Source organism: Somniosus microcephalus, chromosome 2 (assembly GCF_052327205.1).
Source record: "Somniosus microcephalus isolate GS21.2 chromosome 2, FLI_Smic_1.0, whole genome shotgun sequence".
Taxonomy (NCBI): Eukaryota; Metazoa; Chordata; class Chondrichthyes; order Squaliformes; family Somniosidae; genus Somniosus; species Somniosus microcephalus.
In genome coordinates, this window is record NC_140988.1 from 377894977 (window position 1) to 377917887 (window position 22911).

The 22911-nt window shown below is 52.3% G+C and overlaps 1 protein-coding gene across 2 annotated transcripts in view; it reads left to right on the forward strand.

Moving 5' to 3' along the window:
* Positions 1-22911, forward strand: part of LOC147123783 (cytochrome P450 26B1-like) — a 52564-nt gene that overhangs the window by 25782 nt on the left and 3871 nt on the right. For both annotated transcript variants that reach the window (XM_085975961.1, XM_085975967.1), the window contains exons 4-5: positions 18286-18441; positions 21608-21889. In XM_085975961.1, coding sequence (XP_085832087.1) covers positions 18286-18441; positions 21608-21889 — 438 coding nt within the window. The remainder of the gene's footprint in view (positions 1-18285; positions 18442-21607; positions 21890-22911) is intronic.

Here is a 22911-nt window from a genome sequence, read left to right on the forward strand (position 1 = left end):
CAGCTCCCTCACACTGTCACTCAGTAACCTCTCCCCCAGCGCCCTGTGTTACTGACTGTATCTCTACTGAGGTTAATCCAGCTCCCTCACACTGTCACTCAGTAACCCCTCTCCCCCAGCGCCCTGTGTTACTGACTGTATCTCTACTGATGTTAATCCAGCTCCCTCACACTGTCACTCAGTAACCCCTCTCCCCCAGCGCCCTGTGTCACTGACTGTATCTCTACTGATGTTAATCCAGCTCCCTCACACTGTCACTCAGTAACCCCTCTCCCCCAGCGCCCTGTGTCACTGACTGTATCTCTACTGATGTTAATCCAGCTCCCTCACACTGTCACTCAGTAATCCCTCTCCCCCAGCGCCCTGTGTCACTGACTGTATCTCTACTGATGTTAATCCAGCTCCCTCACACTGTCACTCAGTAACCTCTCCCCCCAGCGCCCTGTGTTACTGACTGTATCTCTACTGATGTTAATCCAGCTCCCTCACACTGTCACTCAGTAACCTCTCCCCCAGCGCCCTGTGTTACTGACTGTATCTCTACTGATGTTAATCCAGCTCCCTCAAACTGTCACTCAGTAACCCCTCTCCCCCAGCGCCCTGTGTCACTGACTGTATCTCTACTGATGTTAATCCAGCTCCCTCACACTGTCACTCAGTAACCCCTCTCCCCAGCGCCCTGTGTTACTGACTGTATCTCTACTGATGTTAATCCAGCTCCCTCACACTGTCACTCAGTAACCCCTCTCCCCCAGTGCCCTGTGTTACTGACTGTGTCTCTACTGATGTTAATCCAGCTCCCTCACACTGTCACTCAGTAACCCCTCCCCCCTGCGCCCTGTGTCACTGACTGTATCTCTACTGATGTTAATCCAGCTCCCTCACACTGTCACTCAGTAACCCCTCCCCCCCAGCGCCCTGTGTCACTGACTGTATCTCACTGATGTTAATCCAGCTCCCTCACACTGTCACTCAGTAACCCCTCTCCCCCAGCGCCCTGTGTCACTGACTGTATCTCTACTGATGTTAATCCAGCTCCCTCACACTGTCACTCAGTAACCCCTCTCCCCAGCGCCCTGTGTCACTGACTGTATCTCGACTGATGTTAATCCAGCTCCCTCACACTGTCACTCAGTCACCCCTCTCCCCCAGCGCCCTGTGTCACTGACTGTATCTCTACTGATGTTAATCCAGCTCCCTCACACTGTCACTCAGTAACCCCTCCCCCCCAGCGCCCTGTGTCACTGACTGTATCTCTACTGATGTTAATCCAGCTCCCTCACACTGTCACTCAGTAACCCCTCTCCCCCAGCGCCCTGTGTCACTGACTGTATCTCGACTGATGTTAATCCAGCTCCCTCACACTGTCACTCAGTAACCCCTCTCCCCAGCGCCCTGTGTTACTGACTGTATCTCTACTGATGTTAATCCAGCTCCCTCACACTGTCACTCAGTAACCCCTCTCCACCGCGCCCTGTGTTACTGACTGTATCTCTACTGATGTTAATCCAGCTCCCTCACACTGTCACTCAGTAACCCCTCTCCCCCAGCGCTCTGTGTTACTGACTGTATCTCGACTGATGTTAATCCAGCTCCCTCACACTGTCACTCAGTAACCCCTCCCCCCAGCGCTCTGTGTTACTGACTGTATCTCGACTGATGTTAATCCAGCTCCCTCACACTGTCACTCAGTAACCCCTCTCCCCAGCGCCCTGTGTCACTGACTGTGTCTCGACTGATGTTAATCCAGCTCCCTCACACTGTCACTCAGTAACCCCTCTTCCCCAGCGCCCTGTGTTACTGACTGTAGCTCTACTGATGTTAATCCAGCTCCCTCACACTGTCACTCAGTAACCCCTCTCCCCCAGTGCTCTGTGTTACTGACTGTATCTCGACTGATGTTAATCCAGCTCCCTCACACTGTCACTCAGTAACCCCTCCCCCCAGCGCCCTGTGTTACTGACTGTATCTCGACTGATGTTAATCCAGCTCCCTCACACTGTCACTCAGTAACCCCTCTCCCCCAGCGCCCTGTGTTACTGACTGTATCTCTACTGATGTTAATCCAGCTCCCTCACACTGTCACTCAGTAACCCCTCTCCCCAGCGCCCTGTGTCACTGACTGTATCTCGACTGATGTTAATCCAGCTCCCTCACACTGTCACTCAGTAACCCCTCTTCCCCAGCGCCCTGTGTTACTGACTGTAGCTCCACTGATGTTAGTCCAGCTCCCTCACACTGTCACTCAGTAACCCCTCTCCCCCAGCGCCCTGTGTCACTGACTGTATCTCTACTGATGTTAATCCAGCTCCCTCACACTGTCACTCAGTAACCCCTCTCCCCCAGCGCCCTGTGTTACTCACTGTATCTCTACTGATGTTAATCCAGCTCCCTCACACTGTCACTCAGTAACCCCTCTCCCCCAGCGCTCTGTGTTACTGACTGTATCTCTACTGATGTTAATCCAGCTCCCTCACACTGTCACTCAGTAACCCCTCTCCCCCAGCGCCCTGTGTTACTGACTGTATCTCTACTGATGTTAATCCAGCTCCCTCACACTGTCACTCAGTAACCCCTCTCCCCCAGCGCTCTGTGTTACTGACTGTATCTCGACTGATGTTAATCCAGCTCCCTCACACTGTCACTCAGTAACCCCTCCCCCCAACGCCCTGTGTGACTGACTGTATCTCGACTGATGTTAATCCAGCTCCCTCACACTGTCACTCAGTAACCCCTCTCCCCCAGCGCCCTGTGTTACTGACTGTATCTCGACTGATGTTAATCCAGCTCCCTCACACTGTCACTCAGTAACCCCTCCCCCCAGCGCCCTGTGTCACTGACTGTATCTCTACTGATGTTAATCCAGCTCCATCACACTGTCACTCAGTAACCCCTCTCCCCCAGCGCTCTGTGTTACTGACTGTATCTCGACTGATGTTAATCCAGCTCCCTCACACTGTCACTCAGTAACCCCTCTCCCCCAGCGCCCTGTGTTACTGACTGTATCTCTACTGATGTTAATCCAGCTCCCTCACACTGTCACTCAGTAACCCCTCTCCCCCAGCACCCTGTGTTACTGACTGTATCTCGACTGATGTTAATCCAGCTCCCTCACACTGTCACTCAGTAACCCCTCTCCCCCAGTGCCCTGTGTTACTGACTGCATCTCTACTGATGTTAATCCAGCTCCCTCACACTGTCACTCAGTAACCCCTCTCCTCCCAGCACCCTGTGTTACTGACTGTGTCTCTACTGATGTTAATCCAGCTCCCTCACACTGTCACTCAGTAACCCCTCTCCCCCAGCGCCCTGTGTTACTGACTGTATCTCGACTGATGTTAATCCAGCTCCCTCACACTGTCACTCAGTAAACCCTCTCCCCCAGTGCCCTGTGTTACTGACTGTATCTCTACTGATGTTAATCCAGCTCCCTCACACTGTCACTCAGTAACCCCTCCCCCCAGCGCCCTGTGTTACTGACTGAATCTCCACTGATGTTAATCCAGCTCCCTCACACTGTCACTCAGTAACCCCTCTCCCCCAGTGCCCTGTGTCACTGACTGTATCCCTACTGATGTTAATCCAGCTCCCTCACACTGTCACTCAGTAACCCCTCTCCCCCAGCACCCTGTGTTACTGACTGTATCTCGACTGATGTTAATCCAGCTCCCTCACACTGTCACTCAGTAACCCCTCTCCCCCAGCGCCCTGTGTTACTGACTGTATCTCTACTGATGTTAATCCAGCTCCCTCACACTGTCACTCAGTAACCCCTCTCCCCCAGCGCCCTGTGTCACTGACTGTATCTCTACTGATGTTAATCCAGCTCCCTCACACTGTCACTCAGTAAACCCTCTCCCCCAGTGCCCTGTGTCACTGACTGTATCTCTACTGATGTTAATCCAGCTCCCTCACACTGTCACTCAGTAACCCCTCCCCCCAGCGCCCTGTGTTACTGACTGTATCTCCACTGATGTTAATCCAGCTCCCTCACACTGTCACTCAGTAACCCCTCTCCCCCAGCGCCCTGTGTCACTGACTGTATCTCTACTGATGTTACCCCAGCTCCCTCACACTGTCACTCAGTAACCCCTCTCCCCCAGCGCCCTGTGTCACTGACTGTATCTCTACTGATGTTACTCCAGCTCCCTCACACTGTCACTCAGTAACCCCTCTCGCCAGCGCCCTGTGTTACTGACTGTATCTCGACTGATGTTAATCCAGCTCCCTCACACTGTCACTCAGTAACCCCTCTCCCCAGCGCCCTGTGTCACTGACTGTAGCTCTACTGATGTTACTCCAGCTCCCTCACACTGTCATCAGTAACCCCTCTCCCCCAGCGCCCTGTGTCACTGACTGTATCTCTACTGATGTTACTCCAGCTCCCTCACACTGTCACTCAGTAACCCCTCTCCCCCAGCGCCCTGTGTTACTGACTGTATCTCGACTGATGTTAATCCAGATCCCTCACACTGTCACTCAGTAACCCCTCTCCCCCAGCGCCCTGTGTTACTGACTGTATCTCTACTGATGTTAATCCAGCTCCCTCACACTGTCACTCAGTAACCCCTCTCCCCCAGTGCCCTGTGTTACTGACTGTATCTCTACTGATGTTAATCCAGCTCCCTCACACTGTCACTCAGTAACCCCTCTCCCCCAGCGCCCTGTGTTACTGACTGTATCTCTACTGATGTTAATCCAGCTCCCTCACACTGTCACTCAGTAACCCCTCCCCCCAGCGCCCTGTGTTACTGACTGTATCTCGACTGATGTTAATCCAGCTCCCTCACACTGTCACTCAGTAACCCCTCTCCCCCAGCCCCCTGTGTCACTGACTGTATCTCTACTGATGTTAATCCAGCTCCCTCACACTGTCACTCCGTAACCCCTCCCCCCAGCGCCCTGTGTTACTGACTGTATCTCTACTGATGTTAATCCAGCTCCCTCACACTGTCACTCAGTAACCCCTCCCCCAGCGCCCTGTGTCACTGACTGTATCTCTACTGATGTTAATCCAGCTCCCTCACACTGTCACTCAGTAACCCCTCTCCCCCAGTGCCCTGTGTCACTGACTGTATCTCGACTGATGTTAATCCAGCTCCCTCACACTGTCACTCAGTAACCCCTCCCCCCAGCGCCCTGTGTTACTGACTGTATCTCTCCTGATGTTAATCCAGCTCCCTCACACTGTCACTCAGTAACCGCTCTCCCCAGCGCCCTGTGTTACTGACTGTATCTCGACTGATGTCACTCAGTAACCCCTCCCCCAGCGCCCTGTGTTACTGACTGTATCTCTACTGATGTTAATCCAGCTCGCTCACACTGTCACTCAGTAACCCCTCCCCCCCAGCGCCCTGTGTTACTGACTGTACCTCTACTGATATTAATCCAGCTCCCTCACACTGTCACTCAGTAACCCCTCTCCCCCAGCGCTCTGTGTTACTGACTGTATCTCGACTGATGTTAATCCAGCTCCCTCACACTGTCACTCAGTAACCCCTCTCCCCCAGCGCCCTGTGTTACTGACTGTATCTCTACTGATGTTAATCCAGCTCCCTCACACTGTCACTCAGTAACCCCTCTCCCCCAGCACCCTGTGTTACTGACTGTATCTCGACTGATGTTAATCCAGCTCCCTCACACTGTCACTCAGTAACGCCTCTCCCCCAGCGCCCTGTGTTACTGACTGTATCTCGACTGATGTTAATCCAGCTCCCTCACACTGTCACTCAGTAACCCCTCTCCCCCAGTGCCCTGTGTTACTGACTGTATCTCTACTGATGTTAATCCTGCTCCCTCACACTGTCACTCAGTAACCCCTCTCCCCCCAGCACCCTGTGTTACTGACTGTGTCTCTACTGATGTTAATCCAGCTCCCTCACACTGTCACTCAGTAACCCCTCTCCCCCAGCGCCCTGTGTTACTGACTGTATCTCCACTGATGTTAATCCAGCTCCCTCACACTGTCACTCAGTAACCCCTCTCCCCCAGCGCCCTGTGTCACTGACTGTATCTCTACTGATGTTACTCCAGCTCCCTCACACTGTCACTCAGTAACCCCTCTCCCCCAGCGCCCTGTGTCACTGACTGTATCTCTACTGATGTTACTCCAGCTCCCTCACACTGTCACTCAGTAACCCCTCTCCCCCAGCGCCCTGTGTCACTGACTGTATCTCTACTGATGTTACTCCAGCTCCCTCACACTGTCACTCAGTAACCCCTCTCGCCAGCGCCCTGTGTTACTGACTGTATCTCGACTGATGTTAATCCAGCTCCCTCACACTGTCACTCAGTAACCCCTCTCCCCAGCGCCCTGTGTCACTGACTGTAGCTCTACTGATGTTACTCCAGCTCCCTCACACTGTCATCAGTAACCCCTCTCCCCCAGCGCCCTGTGTCACTGACTGTATCTCTACTGATGTTACTCCAGCTCCCTCACACTGTCACTCAGTAACCCCTCTCCCCCAGCGCCCTGTGTTACTGACTGTATCTCGACTGATGTTAATCCAGCTCCCTCACACTGTCACTCAGTAACCCCTCTCACCCAGTGCCCTGTGTTACTGACTGTATCTCGACTGATGTTAATCCAGCTCGCTCACACTGTCACTCAGTAACCCCTCCCCCCCAGCGCCCTGTGTTACTGACTGTACCTCTACTGATACTAATCCAGCTCCCTCACACTGTCACTCAGTAACCCCTCTCCCCCAGCGCTCTGTGTTACTGACTGTATCTCGACTGATGTTAATCCAGCTCCCTCACACTGTCACTCAGTAACCCCTCTCCCCCAGCGCCCTGTGTTACTGACTGTATCTCTACTGATGTTAATCCAGCTCCCTCACACTGTCACTCAGTAACCCCTCTCCCCCAGCACCCTGTGTTACTGACTGTATCTCGACTGATGTTAATCCTGCTCCCTCACACTGTCACTCAGTAACGCCTCTCCTCCAGCGCCCTGTGTTACTGACTGTATCTCGACTGATGTTAATCCAGCTCCCTCACACTGTCACTCAGTAACCCCTCTCCCCCAGTGCCCTGTGTTACTGACTGTATCTCTACTGATGTTAATCCTGCTCACTCACACTGTCACTCAGTAACCCCTCTCCCCCCAGCACCCTGTGTTACTGACTGTGTCTCTACTGATGTTAATCCAGCTCCCTCACACTGTCACTCAGTAACCCCTCTCCCCCAGCGCCCTGTGTTACTGACTGTATCTCCACTGATGTTAATCCAGCTCCCTCACACTGTCACTCAGTAACCCCTCTCCCCCAGCGCCCTGTGTCACTGACTGTATCTCTACTGATGTTAATCCAGCTCCCTCACACTGTCACTCAGTAACCCCTCTCCCCCAGCGCCCTGTGTTACTGACTGTATCTCGACTGATGTTAATCCAGCTCCCTCACACTGTCACTCAGTAAACCCTCTCCCCCAGTGCCCTGTGTTACTGACTGTATCTCTACTGATGTTAATCCAGCTCCCTCACACTGTCACTCAGTAACCCCTCCCCCCAGCGCCCTGTGTTACTGACTGAATCTCCACTGATGTTAATCCAGCTCCCTCACACTGTCACTCAGTAACCCCTCTCCCCCAGTGCCCTGTGTCACTGACTGTATCCCTACTGATGTTAATCCAGCTCCCTCACACTGTCACTCAGTAACCCCTCTCCCCCAGCACCCTGTGTTACTGACTGTATCTCGACTGATGTTAATCCAGCTCCCTCACACTGTCACTCAGTAACCCCTCTCCCCCAGCGCCCTGTGTTACTGACTGTATCTCTACTGATGTTAATCCAGCTCCCTCACACTGTCACTCAGTAACCCCTCTCCCCCAGCGCCCTGTGTCACTGACTGTATCTCTACTGATGTTAATCCAGCTCCCTCACACTGTCACTCAGTAAACCCTCTCCCCCAGTGCCCTGTGTCACTGACTGTATCTCTACTGATGTTAATCCAGCTCCCTCACACTGTCACTCAGTAACCCCTCCCCCCAGCGCCCTGTGTTACTGACTGTATCTCCACTGATGTTAATCCAGCTCCCTCACACTGTCACTCAGTAACCCCTCTCCCCCAGCGCCCTGTGTCACTGACTGTATCTCTACTGATGTTACCCCAGCTCCCTCACACTGTCACTCAGTAACCCCTCTCCCCCAGCGCCCTGTGTCACTGACTGTATCTCTACTGATGTTACTCCAGCTCCCTCACACTGTCACTCAGTAACCCCTCTCGCCAGCGCCCTGTGTTACTGACTGTATCTCGACTGATGTTAATCCAGCTCCCTCACACTGTCACTCAGTAACCCCTCTCCCCAGCGCCCTGTGTCACTGACTGTAGCTCTACTGATGTTACTCCAGCTCCCTCACACTGTCATCAGTAACCCCTCTCCCCCAGCGCCCTGTGTCACTGACTGTATCTCTACTGATGTTACTCCAGCTCCCTCACACTGTCACTCAGTAACCCCTCTCCCCCAGCGCCCTGTGTTACTGACTGTATCTCGACTGATGTTAATCCAGATCCCTCACACTGTCACTCAGTAACCCCTCTCCCCCAGCGCCCTGTGTTACTGACTGTATCTCTACTGATGTTAATCCAGCTCCCTCACACTGTCACTCAGTAACCCCTCTCCCCCAGTGCCCTGTGTTACTGACTGTATCTCTACTGATGTTAATCCAGCTCCCTCACACTGTCACTCAGTAACCCCTCTCCCCCAGCGCCCTGTGTTACTGACTGTATCTCTACTGATGTTAATCCAGCTCCCTCACACTGTCACTCAGTAACCCCTCCCCCCAGCGCCCTGTGTTACTGACTGTATCTCGACTGATGTTAATCCAGCTCCCTCACACTGTCACTCAGTAACCCCTCTCCCCCAGCCCCCTGTGTCACTGACTGTATCTCTACTGATGTTAATCCAGCTCCCTCACACTGTCACTCCGTAACCCCTCCCCCCAGCGCCCTGTGTTACTGACTGTATCTCTACTGATGTTAATCCAGCTCCCTCACACTGTCACTCAGTAACCCCTCCCCCAGCGCCCTGTGTCACTGACTGTATCTCTACTGATGTTAATCCAGCTCCCTCACACTGTCACTCAGTAACCCCTCTCCCCCAGTGCCCTGTGTCACTGACTGTATCTCGACTGATGTTAATCCAGCTCCCTCACACTGTCACTCAGTAACCCCTCCCCCCAGCGCCCTGTGTTACTGACTGTATCTCTCCTGATGTTAATCCAGCTCCCTCACACTGTCACTCAGTAACCGCTCTCCCCAGCGCCCTGTGTTACTGACTGTATCTCGACTGATGTCACTCAGTAACCCCTCCCCCAGCGCCCTGTGTTACTGACTGTATCTCTACTGATGTTAATCCAGCTCGCTCACACTGTCACTCAGTAACCCCTCCCCCCCAGCGCCCTGTGTTACTGACTGTACCTCTACTGATATTAATCCAGCTCCCTCACACTGTCACTCAGTAACCCCTCTCCCCCAGCGCTCTGTGTTACTGACTGTATCTCGACTGATGTTAATCCAGCTCCCTCACACTGTCACTCAGTAACCCCTCTCCCCCAGCGCCCTGTGTTACTGACTGTATCTCTACTGATGTTAATCCAGCTCCCTCACACTGTCACTCAGTAACCCCTCTCCCCCAGCACCCTGTGTTACTGACTGTATCTCGACTGATGTTAATCCAGCTCCCTCACACTGTCACTCAGTAACGCCTCTCCCCCAGCGCCCTGTGTTACTGACTGTATCTCGACTGATGTTAATCCAGCTCCCTCACACTGTCACTCAGTAACCCCTCTCCCCCAGTGCCCTGTGTTACTGACTGTATCTCTACTGATGTTAATCCTGCTCCCTCACACTGTCACTCAGTAACCCCTCTCCCCCCAGCACCCTGTGTTACTGACTGTGTCTCTACTGATGTTAATCCAGCTCCCTCACACTGTCACTCAGTAACCCCTCTCCCCCAGCGCCCTGTGTTACTGACTGTATCTCCACTGATGTTAATCCAGCTCCCTCACACTGTCACTCAGTAACCCCTCTCCCCCAGCGCCCTGTGTCACTGACTGTATCTCTACTGATGTTACTCCAGCTCCCTCACACTGTCACTCAGTAACCCCTCTCCCCCAGCGCCCTGTGTCACTGACTGTATCTCTACTGATGTTACTCCAGCTCCCTCACACTGTCACTCAGTAACCCCTCTCCCCCAGCGCCCTGTGTCACTGACTGTATCTCTACTGATGTTACTCCAGCTCCCTCACACTGTCACTCAGTAACCCCTCTCGCCAGCGCCCTGTGTTACTGACTGTATCTCGACTGATGTTAATCCAGCTCCCTCACACTGTCACTCAGTAACCCCTCTCCCCAGCGCCCTGTGTCACTGACTGTAGCTCTACTGATGTTACTCCAGCTCCCTCACACTGTCATCAGTAACCCCTCTCCCCCAGCGCCCTGTGTCACTGACTGTATCTCTACTGATGTTACTCCAGCTCCCTCACACTGTCACTCAGTAACCCCTCTCCCCCAGCGCCCTGTGTTACTGACTGTATCTCGACTGATGTTAATCCAGCTCCCTCACACTGTCACTCAGTAACCCCTCTCACCCAGTGCCCTGTGTTACTGACTGTATCTCGACTGATGTTAATCCAGCTCGCTCACACTGTCACTCAGTAACCCCTCCCCCCCAGCGCCCTGTGTTACTGACTGTACCTCTACTGATACTAATCCAGCTCCCTCACACTGTCACTCAGTAACCCCTCTCCCCCAGCGCTCTGTGTTACTGACTGTATCTCGACTGATGTTAATCCAGCTCCCTCACACTGTCACTCAGTAACCCCTCTCCCCCAGCGCCCTGTGTTACTGACTGTATCTCTACTGATGTTAATCCAGCTCCCTCACACTGTCACTCAGTAACCCCTCTCCCCCAGCACCCTGTGTTACTGACTGTATCTCGACTGATGTTAATCCTGCTCCCTCACACTGTCACTCAGTAACGCCTCTCCTCCAGCGCCCTGTGTTACTGACTGTATCTCGACTGATGTTAATCCAGCTCCCTCACACTGTCACTCAGTAACCCCTCTCCCCCAGTGCCCTGTGTTACTGACTGTATCTCTACTGATGTTAATCCTGCTCACTCACACTGTCACTCAGTAACCCCTCTCCCCCCAGCACCCTGTGTTACTGACTGTGTCTCTACTGATGTTAATCCAGCTCCCTCACACTGTCACTCAGTAACCCCTCTCCCCCAGCGCCCTGTGTTACTGACTGTATCTCCACTGATGTTAATCCAGCTCCCTCACACTGTCACTCAGTAACCCCTCTCCCCCAGCGCCCTGTGTCACTGACTGTATCTCTACTGATGTTAATCCAGCTCCCTCACACTGTCACTCAGTAACCCCTCTCCCCCAGCGCCCTGTGTTACTGACTGTATCTCTACTGATGTTAATCCAGCTCCCTCACACTGTCACTCAGTAACCCCTCTCCCCCAGCGCTCTGTGTTACTGACTGTATCTCTACTGATGTTAATCCAGCTCCCTCACACTGTCACTCAGTAACCCCTCTCCCCCAGCGCCCTGTGTTACTGACTGTATCTCTACTGATGTTAATCCAGCTCCCTCACACTGTCACTCAGTAACCCCTCTCCCCCAGCGCTCTGTGTTACTGACTGTATCTCGACTGATGTTAATCCAGCTCCCTCACACTGTCACTCAGTAACCCCTCCCCCCAGCGCCCTGTGTGACTGACTGTATCTCGACTGATGTTAATCCAGCTCCCTCACACTGTCACTCAGTAACCCCTCTCCCCCAGCGCCCTGTGTTACTGACTGTATCTCGACTGATGTTAATCCAGCTCCCTCACACTGTCACTCAGTAACCCCTCCCCCCAGCGCCCTGTGTCACTGACTGTATCTCTACTGATGTTAATCCAGCTCCATCACACTGTCACTCAGTAACCCCTCTCCCCCAGCGCTCTGTGTTACTGACTGTATCTCGACTGATGTTAATCCAGCTCCCTCACACTGTCACTCAGTAACCCCTCTCCCCCAGCGCCCTGTGTTACTGACTGTATCTCTACTGATGTTAATCCAGCTCCCTCACACTGTCACTCAGTAACCCCTCTCCCCCAGCACCCTGTGTTACTGACTGTATCTCGACTGATGTTAATCCAGCTCCCTCACACTGTCACTCAGTAACCCCTCTCCCCCAGTGCCCTGTGTTACTGACTGCATCTCTACTGATGTTAATCCAGCTCCCTCACACTGTCACTCAGTAACCCCTCTCCTCCCAGCACCCTGTGTTACTGACTGTGTCTCTACTGATGTTAATCCAGCTCCCTCACACTGTCACTCAGTAACCCCTCTCCCCCAGCGCCCTGTGTTACTGACTGTATCTCGACTGATGTTAATCCAGCTCCCTCACGCTGTCACTCAGTAAACCCTCTCCCCCAGTGCCCTGTGTTACTGACTGTATCTCTACTGATGTTAATCCAGCTCCCTCACACTGTCACTCAGTAACCCCTCCCCCCAGCGCCCTGTGTTACTGACTGAATCTCCACTGATGTTAATCCAGCTCCCTCACACTGTCACTCAGTAACCCCTCTCCCCCAGTGCCCTGTGTTACTGACTGTATCTCTACTGATGTTAATCCAGCTCCATCACACTGTCACTCAGTAACCCCTCTCCCCCAGTGCCCTGTGTTACTGACTGTATGTCTACTGATGTTAATCCAGCTCCCTCACACTGTCACTCAGTAACCCCTCTCCCCCAGTGCCCTGTGTCACTGACTGTATCCCTACTGATGTTAATCCAGCTCCCTCACACTGTCACTCAGTAACCCCTCTCCCCCAGCGCCCTGTGTCACTGACTGTATCTCTACTGATGTTACTCCAGCTCGCTCACACTGTCACTCAGTAACCCCTCTCGCCAGCGCCCTGTGTTACTGACTGTATCTCGACTGATGTTAATCCAGCTCCCTCACACTGTCACTAAGTAACCCCTCTCCCCAGCGCCCTGTGTCACTGACTGTAGCTCTACTGATGTTACTCCAGCTCCCTCACACTGTCATCAGTAACCCCTCTCCCCCAGCGCCCTGTGTCACTGACTGTATCTCTACTGATGTTACTCCAGCTCCCTCACACTGTCACTCAGTAACCCCTCTCCCCCAGCGCCCTGTGTTACTGACTGTATCTCGACTGATGTTAATCCAGATCCCTCACACTGTCACTCAGTAACCCCTCTCCCCCAGCGCCCTGTGTTACTGACTGTATCTCTACTGATGTTAATCCAGCTCCCTCACACTGTCACTCAGTAACCCCTCTCCCCCAGTGCCCTGTGTTACTGACTGTATCTCTACTGATGTTAATCCAGCTCCCTCACACTGTCACTCAGTAACCCCTCTCCCCCAGCGCCCTGTGTTACTGACTGTATCTCTACTGATGTTAATCCAGCTCCCTCACACTGTCACTCAGTAACCCCTCCCCCCAGCGCCCTGTGTTACTGACTGTATCTCGACTGATGTTAATCCAGCTCCCTCACACTGTCACTCAGTAACCCCTCTCCCCCAGTGCCCTGTGTCACTGACTGTATCTCTACTGATGTTAATCCAGCTCCCTCACACTGTCACTCAGTAACCCCTCCCCCCAGCGCCCTGTGTTACTGACTGTATCTCTACTGATGTTAATCCAGCTCCCTCACACTGTCACTCAGTAACCGCTCTCCCCAGCGCCCTGTGTTACTGACTGTATCTCGACTGATGTCACTCAGTAACCCCTCCCCCAGCGCCCTGTGTTACTGACTGTATCTCTACTGATGTTAATCCAGCTCGCTCACACTGTCACTCAGTAACCCCTCTCCCCCAGCGCTCTGTGTTACTGACTGTATCTCGACTGATGTTAATCCAGCTCCCTCACACTGTCACTCAGTAACCCCTCTCCCCCAGCGCCCTGTGTTACTGACTGTATCTCTACTGATGTTAATCCAGCTCCCTCACACTGTCACTCAGTAACCCCTCTCCCCCAGCACCCTGTGTTACTGACTGTATCTCGACTGATGTTAATCCAGCTCCCTCACACTGTCACTCAGTAACGCCTCTCCCCCAGCGCCCTGTGTTACTGACTGTATCTCGACTGATGTTAATCCAGCTCCCTCACACTGTCACTCAGTCACCCCTCTCCCCCAGTGCCCTGTGTTACTGACTGTATCTCTACTGATGTTAATCCAGCTCCCTCACACTGTCACTCAGTAAACCCTCTCCCCCAGTGCCCTGTGTTACTGACTGTATCTCTACTGATGTTAATCCAGCTCCCTCACACTGTCACTCAGTAACCCCTCCCCCCAGCGCCCTGTGTTACTGACTGTATCTCCACTGATGTTAATCCAGCTCCCTCACGCTGTCACTCAGTAACCCCTCTCCCCCAGCGCCCTGTGTCACTGACTGTATCTCTACTGATGTTAATCCAGCTCCCTCACACTGTCACTCAGTAACCCCTCTCCCCCAGCGCCCTGTGTTACTGACTGTATCTCTACTGATGTTACTCCAGGCCCTCACACTGTCACTCAGTAACCCCTCTCCCCCAGCCCCCTGTGTTACTGACTGTATCTCGACTGATGTTAATCCAGCTCCCTCACACTGTCACTCAGTAACCCCTCTCCCCCAGTGCCCTGTGTTACTGACTGTATCTCTACTGATGTTAATCCAGCTCCCTCACACTGTCACTCAGTAACCCCTCCCCCCAGCGCCCTGTGTTACTGACTGTATCTCCACTGATGTTAATCCAGCTCCCTCACACTGTCACTCAGTAACCCCTCTCCCCCAGCGCCCTGTGTCACTGACTGTATCTCTACTGATGTTACTCCAGCTCCCTCACACTGTCACTCAGTAACCCCTCTCCCCAGCGCCCTGTGTCACTGACTGTATCTCTACTGATGTTACTCCAGCTCCCTCACACTGTCACTCAGTAACCCCTCTCCCCCAGCGCCCTGTGTCACTGACTGTATCTCTACTGATGTTACTCCAGCTCCCTCACACTGTCACTCAGTAACCCCTCTCCCCAGCGCCCTGTGTTACTGACTGTATCTCGACTGATGTTAATCCAGCTCCCTCACACTGTCACTCAGTAACCCCTCTCCCCAGCGCCCTGTGTCACTGACTGTATCTCTACTGATGTTACTCCAGCTCCCTCACACTGTCACTCAGTAACCCCTCTCCCCCAGCGCCCTGTGTTACTGACTGTATCTCTACTGATGTTAATCCAGCTCCCTCACACTGTCACTCAGTAACCCCTCTCCCCCAGTGCCCTGTGTTACTGATTGTATCTCTACTGATGTTAATCCAGCTCCCTCACACTGTCACTCAGTAACCCCTCTCCCGCAGCGCCCTGTGTTACTGACTGTATCTCTACTGATGTTAATCCAGCTCCCTCACACTGTCACTCAGTAACCACTCCCCCCAGCGCCCTGTGTTACTGACTGTATCTCGACTGATGTTAATCCAGCTCCCTCACACTGTCACTCAGTAACCCCTCCCCCCAGCGCCCTGTGTTACTGACTGTATCTCTACTGATGTTAATCCAGCTCCCTCACACTGTCACTCAGTAACCCCTCCCCCCAGCGCCCTGTGTTACTGACTGTATCTCTACTGATGTTAATCCAGCTCCCTCACACTGTCACTCAGTAACTCCTCCCCCAGCGCCCTGTGTCACTGACTGTATCTCTACTGATGTTAATCCAGCTCCCTCACACTGTCACTCAGTAACCCCTCTCCCCCAGTGCCCTGTGTCACTGACTGTATCTCTACTGATGTTAATCCAGCTCCCTCACACTGTCACTCAGTAACCCCTCCCCCCAGCGCCCTGTGTTACTGACTGTATCTCTACTGATGTTAATCCAGCTCCCTCACACTGTCACTCAGTAACCGCTCTCCCCAGCGCCCTGTGTTACTGACTGTATCTCGACTGATGTTACTCCAGCTCCCTCACACTGTCACTCAGTAACCCCTCCCCCAGCGCCCTGTGTTACTGACTGTATCTCTACTGATGTTAATCCAGCTCCCTCACAGTCACTCAGTAACTCCTCCCCCCAGCGCCCTGTGTCACTGACTGTATCTCGACTGATGTTAATCCAGCTCCCTCACACTGTCACTCAGTAAACCCTCTCCCCCAGCGCCCTGTGTCACTGACTGTATCTCTACTGATGTTACTCCAGCTCCCTCACACTGTCACTCAGTAACCCCTCTCCCCAGCGCCCTGTGTTACTGACTGTATCTCGACTGATGTTAATCCAGCTCCCTCACACTGTCACTCAGTAACCCCTCTCCCCAGCGCCCTGTGTCACTGACTGTAGCTCTACTGATGTTACTCCAGCTCCCTCACACTGTCATCAGTAACCCCTCTCCCCCAGCGCCATGTGTCACTGACTGTATCTCTACTGATGTTACTCCAGGCCCTCACACTGTCACTCGGTAACCCCTCTCCCCCAGCGCCCTGTGTTACTGACTGTATCTCGACTGATGTTAATCCAGCTCCCTCACACTGTCACTCAGTAACCCCTCCCCCCAGCGCCCTGTGTCACTGACTGTATCTCTACTGATGTTAATCCAGCTCCCTCACACTGTCACTCAGTAACCCCTCTCCCCCAGCGCTCTGTGTTACTGACTGTATCTCTACTGATGTTAATCCAACTCCCTCACACTGTCACTCAGTAACCCCTCCCCCCAGCGCCCTGTGTCACTGACTGTATCTCTGCTGATGTTAATCCAGCTCCCTCACACTGTCACTCAGTAACCCCTCTCCCCCAGCGCCCTGTGTTACTGACTGTATCTCTACTGATGTTAATCCAGCTCCCTCACACTGTCACTCAGTAACCCCTCCCCCCAGCGCCCTGTGTCACTGACTGTATCTCTACTGATGTTAATCCAACTCCCTCACACTGTCACTCAGTAACCCCTCCCCCCAGCGCCCTGTGTCACTGACTGTATCTCTACTGATGTTAATCCAACTCCCTCACACTGTCACTCAGTAACCCCTCCCCCCAGCGCCCTGTGTCACTGACTGTATGTCTACTGATGTTAATCCAGCTCCCTCACACTGTCACTCAGTAACCCCTCTCCCCCAGCGCCCTGTGTTACTGACTGTATCTCTGCTGATGTTAATCCAGCTCCCTCACACTGTCACTCAGTAACGCCTCTCCCGAGCGCCCTGTGTCACTGACTGTATCTCTACTGATGTTAATCCAGCTCCCTCACACTGTCACTCAGTAACCCCTCCCCCAGCGCCCTGTGTTACTGACTGTATCTCTACTGATGTTACTCCAACTCCCTAAGCTCGCTAACCTGCATTGGCTCCCGATCCACCAAAGCCTTGGTTTTAAAATTTTCATCCTTATTTACAAATCCCTCCATCAGCTCCACCCTTCACTATCTCTGACTTCCTCCTCTTTGAGCTCTTCAATTTCTGGCCTCTTGTACATCCCCCGATTTCCTTCTCTCCTCCATTGGCAGCCGTGCCTTCGTGCCTCTAAGCGCCGGAATTCGCTCCCTAACCCTCTCCGCCTCTCTCTCCTCCTTGAAGACGCTCCATAAAGCCCACCTCGTTGACCAAGCTTTTGGCCCTCTGTCCCAATATCTCTACATGGGGCTGGGTGTCAATATGTGGTCTGATTACGCTCCTGTGAAGCACCTTGGGACCTTTTACTTCGTGAAAGGTGCTAAAAGAAAAAGAAAGACTTGCATTTGTATAGCGCCTTTCACAACCTCAGGACATCCCAAAGTGATTTACAACCAATGAAGTACTTTTTGAAGTGCAGTCACTGTTGTAATGTAAGAAACACGGCAGCCAATTTGCGCACAGCAAGCTCCCACAAACAGCAATGTGATAATGAACCAGGTAATGTGTTTTTGTTATCTTGATTGAGGGACACCGGGGATAACTCCCCTGCTCCTCTTCGAAATAGTGGCCGTGGGATCTTTAAGTCCCCCTGAGAGAGCAGACGGGAGCCTCGGTTTAACGTCTCTTCCGAAAGACGGCTCCTCCGACAGTGCAGCACTCCCTCAGCACTGCACTGGGAGGGTCAGCCCGGATTTTGTCTGGAGTGGGACTTTGAACCATACGACCTTCTGTCCCAGAAGGCGAGGGTGCTACCCACTGAGCCACGGCTAACACTTATCCGAAAAATGTATAAACGTATATAAATGGAAGTTGTTGTTGTTTTTGAGCAAAGTGCAAGGTGTTTTTGGCCTGTCTGTAACTACAGGCCAATCAGGACAGAAATGTATCCTCATCTCTTGACCGCTGCTCCTTCTTGTAGGGCATGCGAGCCAGGGACAATCTTCATAAGTACCTGGAGAAAGCCATCAGCGAGAAGCTACAGAGCAAACAAGATAAAGATTACTCAGACGCGTTGGACATTCTGATAGACAGCGCAAGGGAACAAGGCAAAGAGCTCACCATGCAGGAACTGAAGGTAATTAACTTTCCCACTTCTCACCCCCACCCCCCACCCCCCGTCCCCCAAAAAAGCCATACGTTTATCCAAGGACAAAGTGTCTACATTGGGGAGACCAAACGCAGATTGGGTGACCGCTTTGCGGAACACCTCCGTTCAGTCCGTAAGGGGGACCCCAAGCTTCCGGTCGCCTGTCACTTTAATTCACCACCCCATTCCCACTCGGACCTCACCACCCTCGGCCTCTTGCATTGTTCCACGCAAGCTCAACGTAAACTCGAGGAACAGCAGCTCATCTTCCGATTAGGCACTTGACAGCCTTCCGGACTCAATATCGAGTTCAACAATTTCAGATCATAACCTCGGCCCCTATTACATTTTTACTTATATTTTTTATCCACACCTTTGTTTTGGCCTTCCCCCCCTACCCCCTTTCTTTCTCTCTCCCACATGGCAGCTGTCTCCCATTCTGCCAGCGCATTTCACACCTAATCTAGAGCCGTCTTTTGTCTCCACTAGTCCCACCACCATCTCGTCTGGTTTTGAATACCTTAATGTCTCTTCACTTCTCTTTAGTTCTCTCCCAGCCTGGCCTCTTAATCTATTTCATTCCCTGTGCCTCTTTAGTCTTGACAAAGGGTTTTGACCCGAAACGTTGACTCTAATTTCTGTCCACGGATGTTGCCTGGCCTGCTGAGATTTTCTAGCATTTTCTGTTGTTATTATGGCTTGAGTAGATATGTGGTTGGGAACCAGACTGGCGTTTATAAGATTCTGAGGGGGATTGACAGGGTAGGTGCTGTGAGGCTGTTTCCCCTGGCTGGAGAGTCTGGAACTAGGGGGCATCGTCTCAGGATAAGGGGTCGGCCATTTAAGACCGAGATGAGGAGGAATTTCTTCACTCAGAGGGTTGTGAATCTTTGGAATTCTCTGCCCCAGAGGGCTGTGGATGCCGAGTCTTTGAGTATATTCAAGGCTGAGATCGATAGATTTTTGGACTCTAGGGGAATCAAGGGATATGGAGATCGGGCGGGAAAGTGGAGTTAAGGTAGAAGATCAGCCATGATCTTATTGAATGGTGGAGCAGGCTCGAGGGGCCGTATGTTCTTATGTTCTTATATTCTCATAAAAACAGGAAATGATGTGATGTGATCTGATCGAAATATTTTTAAAATGTTAACAGAATACAGTAGACTGGATAGAGAGAAACTATTTCCTCTGGTGGGGGGGAATCAAGAACAAAGGGGCATAATCACAGAATCCCCACAGTGCAGATAGAGGCCATTTCGGCCCATCGAGCCTGCACTGACACATATCCCACCCTATCCCCGTAACCCCACGTATTTAATCCCCTAACACTAAGGGTCAATTTATCAGAGCCAAATCAACCTAACCCGCACATCTTTGGACTGTGGGAGGAAACCGGAGCACCCGGAGGAAACCCATGCAAACACAGGGAGAATGTGCAAACTCCACACAGACAGTCGCCCGAGGCCAGATTTGAACCCGGGTCCCTGGCGCTGTGAGGCAACAGTGCTAACCACTATGCCACCTTGCCCCCCACGGTCTTAAAATTAGAGCCAGGCCGTTCAGGGGGTGATGTCAGGAAGCACTTCTTCACACAAAGGGTGGTGGAAATCTGGAACTCTCTCCCCCAAAAAGGTTGTGAATGCTGAAGGGGTCAATTGATGCTTTCAAGACTGAGATGGATGGATTTTTGTTGGGTAAGGGAATCAAGGGATATGGAGCAAAGGCGGATTGATGGAGTTGAGGTGCAGATCAGCCATGATCTGATTGAGCAGCTGACTGGCCTCCTCCTGTTCCTATCTCACCGAGTGATGGCTCCATCAGTTGGAGATGTGGAGCTTCAGCAACAGTTAGTCATCTCTCTCCGCAACCTACTGACAGTAGGCACCTCTGTGAGAGGTGGGCGTGCTAGTGTAAGATCTTCACGCCAGGATTCTAAAGCTTTTAACTCTCCTACAACTATCAGGAAAGATTGAACAGGCTGGGGCTTCTTCTCTGGATACAAGAGAGGTCTTTAAAATTATGATGGGGTTCGATAGGGTCGACGTAGAGAAAATATTTCCACTTGTGGGGAGACCAGATCTAGGGGCTATACATATATAAGATAGTCACTAATAAATCCAATCGGGAATTCAGGAGAAACTTCTTCAGAAAGAGAGATGAGAGAATGTGAAAGGCGCTACCACAGGGAATAGTTGAGGCGAATAGTACAGATGCATAGAAACATAGAAGATAGGAGCAGGAGTCGGCCATTCGGCCCCTCGAGCCTGCTCCGCCATTCAATGAGATCATGGCTGATCATCCAAATTCAGTACCCGGTCCCTGCTTTCTCCCCATATCCCTTGATCCCTTTAGCCTTAAGAAATATATCCAACTCCTTCTTGAATATATTTAATGAATTGGCCTCTACTGCCTTCTGTGGTAGAGAATTCCACAGGTTCACCACTCTCTGGGTGAAGAAATTCCTCCTCATTTCTGTCCTAAATGGCTTACCCCTTATCCTTAGACTGTGAGCCCTGGTTCTGGACTCCCCCGCCATCGGGAACATCCTTCCTGCATCTAGTCTGTCCAGTCCTGTCAGAATTTTATAAGTTTCAATGAGATCCCCTCTCATTCTTCTAAACTCCAGCGAGTACAAGCCCAATCGACCCAATCTCTCCTCATACATCATTCCTGCCATCCCAGGTATCAGCCTGATGAATCTTTGCTGCACTCCCTCCATGGCAAGAACATCCTTCCTCAGATAAGGCGACCAAAACTGCACACAATACGCAAGATGTGGTCTCACCAAGGCCCTGTACAACTGCAGCAAGACATCCTTGTTCCTGTACTCAAACCCTCTCGCTACGAAGGCCAACATACCATTTGCCTTCTTAACCGCCTGCTGCACCTGCATGCTTACCTTCAGCGACTGGTGCACAAGGACACCCAGGTCTCGTTGCACTTCCCCTTCTCCCAATCTATTGCCATTGCATTTAAGGGGAAGCTAGATAAACACACGAGGGAGAAAGGAATAGAAGGATATGCTGATAGGGCGAGATGAAGAGGGGTGGGAGGAGGCCCGTGTGGAGCATAAATTCTGGCACAGACCAGTTGGGCCGAATGGCCTGTTTCTGTGCTGTAAATTGTATGTAATTCTCTTTGGGCCTCCCTCCAGGAATCCACGGTGGAACTGATCTTCGCCGCCTTCGCGACCACCTCCAGCGCTACGACATCCCTGATCCTTCAGCTCCTGCAGCACCCGGTGGTGCTGGAGAAGCTGCGGGAGGAGCTGAGGAGCAACGGGATCCTTCACAACGGCTGCAAGTGCGAGGAGGCCCCCAGGATGGAGACGGTGGTGCGACTCAAGTACCTGGACTGCGTCATCAAGGAGGTCCTGCGTCTGCTGCCGCCCGTCTCCGGCGGTTACCGCACAGCGCTGCAGACATTCGAGTTGGACGTAAGTGCGAATCGAACTCTTTCCTCGAAAAGGTCGAATAAAGAACGAACTTGTGTTTATACAGCCCCTTCCACAAACTCAGACCTTCCCAAAGCGCCTTACAGCCAATGAATTCACAGAATCACAGAATCACAGAAACCCCACAGTGCAGATAGAGGCCATTTCGGCCCATCGAGCCTGCACCGACACATATCCCACCCGATCCCCGTAACCCCTACACCAACACATATCCCACCCTATCCCCGTAACCCCACGTATTTAATCCCCCTAACACTAAGGGTCAATTTATCATAGCCAATCAACCTAACCCGCACATCTTTGGACTGTGGGAGGAAACCGGAGCACCCGGAGAAAACCCACGCAAACACGGGGAGAATGTGCAAACTCCACACAGACAGTCGCCCGAGGCCGGATTCGAACCCGGGTCCCTGGCGCTGTGAAGCAACAGTGCTAACCACTATGCCACCGTGCTGCCCTTCTTTTTGAAGTGTAGTCAATAGCACGGGGGTCGGTAGGAAATCCAACACAGCGTTCCTACCGAGTGGAAGGACAAGTGTACCTCTACATTGGCCGTGCTGTAAGGGCAAAAGGGAATGAGTTGCATTTATATAGGGCTATTAGGGATGGGCAATAAATGCTGGCCTTGCCAGTGACGTCCACATCCCATCAACAATTTTTTTTTTAAATAGCGCCTTTCACGACCTCAGGATGTCCCAAATCTCTTTACATCCCATGAAGTACTTTTTGAAGTGCAGTCACTGTTTCGATGTCGAAAACACAGCAGCCAAACTGTGCACAGCAAGCTCCCACAAACAGCAGTGTGATAATGACCTGTTTTTTTAGTGATGCTGGTTGAGGGATAAATATTGGCCAGGACACCGGAGGGAGAACTGCCCCTGCTCTTCCTTGGAATAGTTAGCCGTGGGGATCTTTTACATCCACCTGAGAGAGCAGACGGGACCTCAGTTTAATGACTCACCCGAAAGACGGCACCTCCGACAGTGCAGCACCCCCTCAGTACC